This window comes from Hipposideros armiger, unplaced genomic scaffold (genome assembly GCF_001890085.2).
Source record: "Hipposideros armiger isolate ML-2016 unplaced genomic scaffold, ASM189008v1 scaffold_129, whole genome shotgun sequence".
In the NCBI taxonomy this organism is placed as follows: domain Eukaryota; kingdom Metazoa; phylum Chordata; class Mammalia; order Chiroptera; family Hipposideridae; genus Hipposideros; species Hipposideros armiger.
Window position 1 is genome coordinate 3808181 of NW_017731479.1, and position 9864 is coordinate 3818044.

Consider the following 9864-nt stretch of genomic DNA (forward strand, 5'->3'; position numbering starts at 1 on the left):
CTGTAGGACTCTCCTGGAGATGGCTGCGAGAACATAGGGCTTGAACCCTCTGACAGTTATAAATATGGACTCCATGACCACAAGGGACACATAACTACTCTGTCACAAATGCAAGTTGACACCATTATAAAGTTCCTCCCAACTGTCCAGGTTCGTCGGCATTCTGGAGGGCAGAGACTTACTGGAGCAGTGCAGTTTCACAGGGGGAAGGCAGAGTTCCTTGGCGATATCTGTGTTTTTGATGGTCAAGGCTTCGTCCACCTTAGAGGCACACGGGAAAGAGAAGCAGTGTTAGTGATGCTCTGTCTTGAGGGGCAGACAATAAAAAAGGGAAGGTCAAAGAGGCCCTCAGAACAGGGTTTCTGTTAGTAACCCCACACAAAGGGCCGAGGACCTCTGAGGACCCCCACTTGCATGTCAAGGCTGTAGCCCGGATGCTCAGGTATGAAGACACCTGCATTGCTTGGCTGGGGTAAGCAAGGCTGGTAAAGACACTTCTATAAGCCGGGAGGAGAACCCGTGAGAAGTCTCTCAGGGGTCTGCTGGAGGTCAGCAACATGAGTCTTTTTTTTTTTAAAACAGTGATTTTCTATGCTGGTTTTATGACTATCAGCTTTTCCGAAGTCCTTATATCAAATGTTCAGAATAAGTCCCTTCAACTACAAGTGCTGAATGGCATCAGGGAGGTGTCAGATAGGCTGGTGGCACTCTGCCACTTCAGCCGTGGCACAGATAGGTCTTGGGATGAGAGCTCTCTTTAGGCTCATCCTCTGCCGAAAAGAGGCTAGTTCCTCCAGACTGAAAATGATGTCAGGGGTTTGGTCGAGAGCCCGAGGGCCTAACATAAAGCAGGTAGTGCACTGCCCATGTGGAACCGAGTCCCACTGCCTTTAGGAAAGCCAGATTTCCCCGTCTGTCCCCCAATTTCCCAATTCCTCTAACTCCACTGAATTATGATTTAAAGTCTGTTGCTGGAAACTCAGACGGGAGGATCTCAAGGTCAAAGAAAGACCTTCTTCCCCCATTTTCTGATCACCACTCATAGTCCCCTAAGGACTGGGACCTGGGAGCACAGGTACTTTGTCTCCTCATTTCCCCTTTCCCCATGGACAGTTCATCCTAATCAGCCAGAGCCACCTCCGGCCAGAGCTGTGGTCAGGTCTGTGCTTCCTTGGCCCAGAGAAGCTTGCCGGCCAGAAGGCCCCAAGCCACAGGAAGCAGGTGGCACACGGCACACTGCTTTGTTGTACAGCTGCCAGCTCCCCAAGCATGTCTCTCCATGACTCAGCGCCCTGCACTTGGTCCCCTGGGGCCACAAAGATGAGTACTGTGCAATTTGGCTTTTCTAAGAGCTTTTAATGATGACTAGGTTTTAGAAAGTCCAGCTCTTCACTGGGCTTGGGACATTCTACTTCTGCAGCTGCTGGGGAAAGAGGCTTTGACAGATAAAAAAGATGGAAAAGATGTTTCACCCTACGTATCTTATCATCACTCTCAGAGGGCCTGCGACCAGCCATCTGGATCATTTAAAAAATATTTAGAAAAAAATCAGTTCCTTTTTTTTCTCCCACTCACCACACACTTCCCTTAACTGAGAGCCAGCTTTGTGGAGAATGTGATTTAATTCTGTTAGATTTGCAAGCAAGCTTACCGTCTTCCCTTTCACCCATTCGGTGGCTAAGGAGCTGGAGGCAATTGCAGAACCACAACCAAATGTTTTAAACCTGGCATCCACGATCTTCCCCTCGTCATCCACTTGAATCTAGAAAAGAGACAGGAGTTAGGCCGCCCTGTAGAACCTGGCACTCCTGGAGGCTCACTAGGGCTCTCCCCAGGAGCTTTGGTCTTGCTTTCCACACTTCTTTATGTTTTGGCCATTATTACTGAGTTTGCTTTGTTTTGAAGAATTCAGTGGTGAAAAGTTAAACATAGGAACAATTAATATAGAGTTACATAGATCTGGTTGGTAAAGATCAGCTGAAAAACATGCTCTCTCTCCAGTTTTTGGTTTTGTTTTTTTGCATCCCTAGCCTGATTTTTGGCCATGAAGTTCTGCTCATGGCTGCTGGGTCAATCTGCCTCTTAAAACACTGGGAGGGTCTGCACTAAAGGTCTCTGGTTAATGCTTTTTTTCTTGGGCACCAAATTGCATTTATTGGTTCCCTCCTGCCTTGTTTCTGTTTTCTAAGATATGCATAAAGACTCTGGCAAACGGCCCACCCACTATGTTGAAGCAGATTGTGGATAAAGCTACGTTTTACCCAGAGTGCAAGTCACTACCTTCCTGTTGTCTCCAACTTGGGGGAGGTTTGATTTATTGCATGTCTTATCTCATTGGGGATTGCTAACTGAGTGGCTGTGGTTTTCCTTTGGTCAGTAAAATTCACAAAAGTTTTTACTTAGTTGAAATTGGAATTTAAGCTGATTCAGTGAGTAGAAAAGTGAGATCAGTTTACTGTATCAGAAAGGATCAGCATAGTATACTAACAGGAGAGCAAGGATTCAGGCTCTGCTCTAATCATTTATAATACTGACTCGTCCCATCTCACAGGAATCAAAATGCTGACCAGAAGAAATGGTATAAGTGCAAATGCTTGCAAACTATGAAGCACTGCATAAGCACTGGGATTACCAGTTATTAACATTAAAGATGAAAACCAGCTGTACCTGTAACTTCATTACATCACCACACGCTGGAGCCCCCACTAATCCAGTTCCAACATTTTTAGATGTCTTGTCAAGAGACCCCACGTTTCTAGGATTTTCATAATGATCAACAACCTGAAACGAGAGGGTTAAGAGAAATCATGATCACTTTTTTTGGCACTGATTTGACTTGATGGTAAGCTCCTTGAAGTCAGCTACCTGAACTTGGCAGGTGATCACTAAATACCAAATTTCACCTGGGTAGAAAGCCTTACACTCATGTCAGTGAGAACCATTTGTGATCCAGAGATTTCAAAAAAATCAGCGGGCCGGCCGAGTGGCGCGATGGTTAAGAACTGGCTTGGGATGCCAGAGGGCCCCGGTTCGGATCCCACATATGAGGGCCAGTGACACTGCCCTCTACAGCTAAGATGCTGAACAACAGCTCAACTTGGAGCTGGGCTGCCGTGAGTCCGGGCAACGGTATAGGCCGCTGCCCCTGCTGCAGTGGGTTGCCATGGGCTACCGTGTGTAGCCAGCAGCCAGCGTGAAGCAACATTCTCCACAACTAGACTGAAGAACAAAAGGACAGCAACTTGTCTGTTCCCCTTCCCCCAATTCCCCAATAAAAATCTTTAAAAACAATCAGCAAAATCATGTCTTAGTTCCATAGGGTTTTTAAACACATAGAATTACTTGACCTTTACCCACCAAAGTCGCCAGATTTGGGCTCATTTTTATTATTTCCAAATCAAATCCATTCTCAGTGGATAATCATTACTATTAAAACAGTCTAAAAAATAACTATGGTCCATAAATTAAAGGCTTTCCCAGAACCCTCAAGGAGGCTGTTACAGGGGAACAATGAATGCTGTGGAACGTGTCCATGATGATGATAAACAATCAGTTCCATAACTGTTTCAGGGTCATGAAATCGCCCTGGTGCAGCAGCGCACCCTGGTGGCTGGAAGGGCTGCCTGCCCGAATTCAGTCAGAATGTACTGTCAAGAAAACACACCCCTGGGTGGGGGAGGAGCAAGGTCCTTTGAAATGTGCTGAAGCCAGGCAGAATAAATATCTATTCAAACTGGCATACAGAAGTCTTTAATAAGCTTGAGATTTGTTTACCAGTTAGCCCTAAGTATACCGATCTTCCATTCCCCTCCCTCCACCAATCCAACCGCAGATATTGACTCCAAGCCCAAGGACCTACAAGATAATATCCAATCTGGATTTTTTTTGCCCCATGTTGATTTACTGCATTTTTTAGTTAGTCGTCCCGAGTGCGAGAGTCTCAGGTCTAAAGGACTTTACGCCCCCGGAAGGCAAGGGCTGCAAACTACGCACCTATCCCCAACCCCCTGCCCCAAAACAAAACGAAAATAAAAACATCATGATTGTTGGTCACGTGTCTGACTCCATTCGGGGGCTAAGAATTCCTACAAGAATAACAACAGCGGCACCATGCAGAGGACTCCCAAGCATTATTTCGTGTAGGGGGCTGCTAAAATACTTATTTTACAAATGGGGAAACCCAGGGGAAACAAGCGGAGAGCAGTGACTTGTCCAAGGTCGCTTGGCCAGGGCAGTGGCCTGGCTGAAGCCGAAGCCCGCCCGGTGTGGGGGAGGGTGTATGTTTGTGTTTGTGTGCGCGCGTGCGCGTGTGTCAGGCTGGCAAGTCATAACAAGACCCTCCTTCCTGGGCTGCTGGCATGTTTAAAGGCTAGTATGCCAGACATCGCAGCCAGCGGCGCGGCCCACGGGCAGTTATTTTTTTTTCACGCGCAGTGTCACTGCGCAGCGAGGGAAAGTTAATTGAGGCAGAGTCGTGCGAGGGGGCGGGTCCTCCATCCAGGTCCCGTCACTACCCCGGGCCATAATGGGGGATCCCCAGGCCGGGCTGAATCCCGCGGCCACTCCTCCCTAGGCTGGGCCTCCGTCGGGGGCCGGCACACTTGGGTTCCTTGTGTAGTCCTCACACTCCCAACCCCCAGATCGGTGCGGAGTCCGCACACCCCCTCGCCCGCCCCTACCTTCTTGTGATAGAGCCGGGCCGGAGCTGACAGCTCCCGGGTCGGCAGGCGGGGGCTCCGGAGCAACAGAGCCGACGCCGCCCGCCTAAGACGGCCACCTCCAGCCGCCGCCATCTTGCGGGTTTGCGCCTGCGCAGGCCAAACGCGAAACCAAGGAGTGGTGCGCTGCTATGAGTCGGCTCCCTGTTACGAGGACGCGCGCCCTTACGTCACCGCAACTTCGCGCCTGCGCCCTTCATCTCCGTGCACGTGTCAGCGATTTGGCCCCGCCTTGACCACGCCCTTTGGGGCGGGCGGGGCGTGGAGCGGGAAGGTCTGAAGTCGCACGAGTGATTGTTCTTCGAGCTGGGTTTGGATCCAAGCAGACTTAAGCTGTAGTGCAGGATCCAAGTTTGCGTTCATAAAGCCCACCGCCGGAATGCGGTGCATAGCACCAGTCCACCTTTCTTAACCCTAATTTACAGCTAAGAACGTTGAGGTTCAGAGCGGTTTAGTAACTTGTCCAAGGTTGCTCAGAGATTCATTTGGGATTCGAATTCGGACAATCGCCAGTTAGAATCCCGGTCCCGCTCCTTCCTGGTTGTGTGACCCTAAGCAAATGACATCAGCTCTCTTAGCCTGTATCTTCTCTTTTTACTACGTAATTCAAGGACAATCCTGTCATGAATAAATATGTGTTGAGTACCTACCATGTGTCAAGGCGCTACATACTAGGCTTTGGGGATCCAACGGAAAGAAAAAGACATACTTCCTGCCTCATTAAGCTTGCTAATGAAGGAGAAAAACAATAAATAAATACGTCAATACTTCCCTACCTCAAAAATGGGAATCATGAGAAGGGAACGAACACCATGTCTTGATTTTTAGAAATGTATCTATGTTTATGCCTGTATCTATTTCTATATAAACAGTAAAATCAGAATTTATATGACAATACCTGGCAATTGAGAGTTTCTAATTAAATGCTTAGTAATGTAATTTATTAATATTGTATTGGTTTGCAGAATATGATCTCATAAAAAGAGAAAAAACGCAGACGTGTGTTTAACGCCCACTAGGCACCAGGCAGTACATAAGGGGGAGGAATCTCGTTGGGAAATGGGCTTTTCTCACGAATGGGGCAATCGATCTCCGAGGGCTTGGCGTTTTCTCTGCGTTTCAGTATCAGTTGATGAGAGACGTGAACCACGCGCCAGGTCAGAGACTAGGCGGTAAGGAAAGCGTTTATTCCCAGAATCATTTTGACCTTCTCAAGATGGCGCCAAACCCTTCACTACAGTCATCACGCTCACTCTATAACTTCCTCTAATGGCCTCCACTTCCTGTCCAAAGACCCAACTTCTGTCCGAAGTTGCGACGGGACATATGCCGTGTTAATGAGTTCTTTTTCTCACGAGAAGTTGTACACGTATATAAAAAAACATGAGCTGAGTGTATTTAGAGGTTTGCCCATCATCCGAGGCTCACGCTGTCCCTTTAGGTGGGAAGAGAGCTAGGTTTTGATCAGGCGCGCGCCGCGGGCAGCTTCTACTCCAGTGGGTCTTCGGCGGCCTAGTGAAAACCCGGGAGTGACTGGAAGCGCAAGATGGCGACGGCGGCCGCAACATCGGCTACAGAACCCGAGACTGAGCCCAAGGCGGGGCCCAAGGCTGAGGGTGAGGAGGATGAGACTAAGGCGGCTAAGACGAGAAGGAAGGTGTTATCGCGGGCTGTGGCCGCTGCGACATACAAGACCATGGGGCCAGGGTGGGACCAGCAGGAGGAGGGCGTGAGTGAGAGCGATGGAGATGAGTATGCCATGGCTTCTTCAGCGGAGAGCTCCCCCGGCGAGTACGAGTGGGAGTACGACGAAGAGGAGGAAAAGAACCAGCTGGAGATCGAGCGGCTGGAGGAGCAGGTGCGCCCGCGGGGTGGGCAGCGGGCTCCATTCCCTTGGGTTCCCAGGCCCCGGCCCGCCTCCCCGGTTCTGAGTGGCATTAGAGCCGCCGGGGCCGCAAACCCGCTATTAATCGCCGTAGCTCCCAGCATTTGGGCGCTCACTGCTTGTCTGCTGCCTTGCAAGCGTTATCCCATTAAACCCTCGCAACGACCCAGTGAGGAAGCAGTGTATGCCCCGTTTTACTGGAAAAAACTGTGGCTCCTCGTGGAGGGGGAATTCTCTTGTTCAGGATTAATACTTCCTGCAAGTGGCGAGTCAGGCTTTGAACTTGGAACCGACTCCACACCCCCCCCCACACACACACCGTTAATCTATGTCCGGCAGTAGGAATAAGATTCTTAATTGTAAGAGAGCATTCTTTTCCTGTAGGAATGAGGACGTTGATGAAGCACGGGGTGGTAGGAAATCTATTGACCTTGAGGATGATAATGGAAATGGAAAGGGTGAGATTTCAGCGTCTGGAGGCTAAGGCCCCCGTTGTGATGGTCCATAACTGTGTGCTTGGGCGGATTTCTTCATTTCTCTGAGCCTCGGCTTCCTTGTCTGTAAATTGGCAACAATTCCTGCATCATGTAATTGTCATATTAATTGTCATGTAATTCTAGCTAGGTGCTTGGCACCTAGTAGTAACATGATCTCTAGGTTGTAACTCCTGTGTAATCCAGAGTCCCAACAGGCAATGGGGGCACATGCATATTAGGATAATTTGAGAAAAGGTTAATAGAGCGACTGCAGTGTTGATAAAGATGTCGACAGGGAAACCAGGAGTGAAGGTTTAGTACCCCAGGGCTCTGTGTACCTTTTGGTAGAGGTGAGGAGAGTGGCCGGTGTCCCGAACAGTTGTGTGGAAAAGGGTACCTTAGGTCAAAGGATGCAGCCCCAGTTGCCCCTCAGGGATTGGGGTGGGGGAAGAAATACCCTGACCCACCTCTCTTCCTCTCTCCAAACCTCTGCCGGTGCCTTCTGCTGGGCAAACCCTGCTGGAGGGAAGAGAGCCAGCCACCCCGTGTATGTGGTCCACACAGCAGGGCACAGGGCAAGGAGGGGAGGGTGGAGTGAGTTTGGAGGGGCAAGTGCATCCAGCACATTTTCATTTTACAGACCAGGAAACAGGCTCAGAACAAATGATGACATGACTTGCTCGAAGTCACTCATAAGAGAGGGGATGTGAACTTTTCAAGGTCGTAGACCAAATGCTATACTGGATACGAAATCGCTTAGTGATGTGCAGTTGTTAACCTAGCTTACTCAGCCTTGCTGAGTGTGAGATTCCTTATAATGTCTTTATTAGCAGTGATATTTGTGTTAGGTCGTGCAAGAGTAGTATCCTCCTTTGGTCTATAGCTCATCCTGCTCATCATCACATCTAAATGTGAAAGGAACCAGTGGGGGTAGGCAGATGGTTACCATTCCTGCTTTTTATAGGTGAGTATTCCGACATCCAGTCAGTCTTTTATTCATTCAGCAAACAGTGTAATATGGGGTTCAGGCTGGATCCCTGTCCTGAGGGAATCCTGTTCTTCAGTCTTCTGACCTTGGGCCTTTCAGTGAACCATGAGCTCACTTGGATCTTGCTATTCTATGAAGTAGGGGAAATAGGATTATCTGTTTGAGTGAAAGGGGAGGCTTGTAAGCAGAGAGATTAAGTCCTTAATGGAGGGTGCCCAGTTTACTAGAGAGGAGGATGGGTCAGAGCGGAGGTCTCCTGGGCACTGTTGTTTTGCAGTTGCCCCCCGGTCCCAGGTCACTGAGGTTGGGATGGAGCTCAGAAGGTGACCACACAGCATGGGATCTGACAAGTGATGGTGAATTGAAGAGCCTCTGGCTTTATCCTCTTTGCCCTGGGGTCTAGAAATTGGCCCAATTTTTCCAAACCTCTCTCCCACCACATCCTAATCCCACAGCTTCTAGTTCCTGCTGTAACGCCTCTTATGGTGGAGCGTAATGATGAATGACTTCCAGATAGGCCTGTGAAAAACTCAGCTGCCAGTTTTGCAAATTTCAGTTCTCACCCCTGAGTGTATTTTATGAAAGCTCACAAGTAAGTACCTGTGGCATCTGTGCTTGTAACTAAAGCAGAGGTTTCCCATTGTTTGTGTTCTGAAACAGAACATGGCACCTCATGGTGCCTTACACGTTATTTCAGTTCCCTGAGCCTGTGGTGTCCCAGTTGGTAAAACGATGTTGCAATATTTCCTCCCTCAAGAAGCTGTTGTGGAGCTTTAGTGACACGATGTGTGTAAAGCTCCTGGCAGAGTCTGACACATAGTAGGTGCTGTGCCAAGGCCTGCCCCATTCTCCTTTCCTGTGATTGCAGCAGTGTGTCCTTTCACCAGGCCTCTGTCATTTCTTCACCACCATTCCCGGTCCAGCGTGTGCGCTGTGAGGGAGTTACGACATCAGTTAGCAGTCACCGTGTGCTCTGGCTGAGCCGCCTCCTTGTTTAAAGCATCCTCTGAGATTAATGATGTCCTGAGACCAGAAAAGACCAGCATGTGTACTCGTTTGTCAGTGCTGATTGAACTCTGTGGGAATGTCTCTGTTCAGTGCATTTCACTATGCATTTAATATACACACTTTCAGAGCACCTCCCCAAATATAGTATCTTCATTATTTGAGCCTAAAAGTCAGAAATTTAGACCAAAAATCATCTTAGGGCCAGTTCCTCTGTATCAGTGACTTTTATATCTTTTCCTTCTGACCTACATGTACTCACGTGAGGGGCACTTGCATAGACATTCTTTTCACTAACTAGTAAGGACTCGCCCACCCCTCTTCATGCTCAGAAAACACATTCAGACCCGGGTGAGTTATGTGAGAGGTGGGGTGACAGGAAGAACCTAGAATGTTGTTCATTGAGGAAAGTACTTCTTCCACAAACTTTTTAAACTGTTGTTACTTGTGTGACACACTTGACGGTCAACTGTGAAAGATCAGTGTGTTATGACAACCCGCTGGAGAGCCAAAGGTTGACTCCAGCTCCTGTCTGGTGCGAGGGAGGAAACCAAGAACCAATGGAGAAGATTAAAACACTGGTGTCTTCACTGAGTCCAGCCCTTTTTCAACCCATCACGTAATCATGGCATGGGTTCAGCTTGTCAAGTTTTATAAATCACGAGCAGGAGAACATTGCTAGAAGTTGTAAGATTTTTTTTTTTTTTAAGATTTTATTGGGGAATTGGGGGAGGGGAACAGACAAGTTGCTGTCCTTTTGTTCTTCAGTCTAGTTGTGGAGGACATTGCTTC

The 9864-nt window shown here is 48.6% G+C and overlaps 2 protein-coding genes across 3 annotated transcripts in view; one reads left to right on the forward strand and one right to left on the reverse strand.

Moving 5' to 3' along the window:
• ISCU (iron-sulfur cluster assembly enzyme) overlaps positions 1 to 4855 on the reverse strand; it is a 6681-nt gene extending 1826 nt beyond the window's left edge. The window contains exons 1-4 of the mRNA XM_019649052.1: positions 4680 to 4855; positions 2668 to 2781; positions 1652 to 1762; positions 183 to 261 (exon numbers count right to left, since the gene is read on the reverse strand). Of these exons, the coding sequence (XP_019504597.1) occupies positions 183 to 261; positions 1652 to 1762; positions 2668 to 2781; positions 4680 to 4793 (418 nt within the window). The 5' untranslated portion in view covers positions 4794 to 4855. The remainder of the gene's footprint in view (positions 1 to 182; positions 262 to 1651; positions 1763 to 2667; positions 2782 to 4679) is intronic.
• Positions 4856 to 6223: 1368 nt separating this feature from the next.
• Positions 6224 to 9864, forward strand: part of SART3 (spliceosome associated factor 3, U4/U6 recycling protein) — a 38160-nt gene continuing 34519 nt past the window's right edge. For both annotated transcript variants that reach the window (XM_019649156.1, XM_019649157.1), the window contains exon 1: positions 6224 to 6576. In XM_019649156.1, coding sequence (XP_019504701.1) covers positions 6265 to 6576 — 312 coding nt within the window. In that variant the 5' untranslated portion in view covers positions 6224 to 6264. The remainder of the gene's footprint in view (positions 6577 to 9864) is intronic.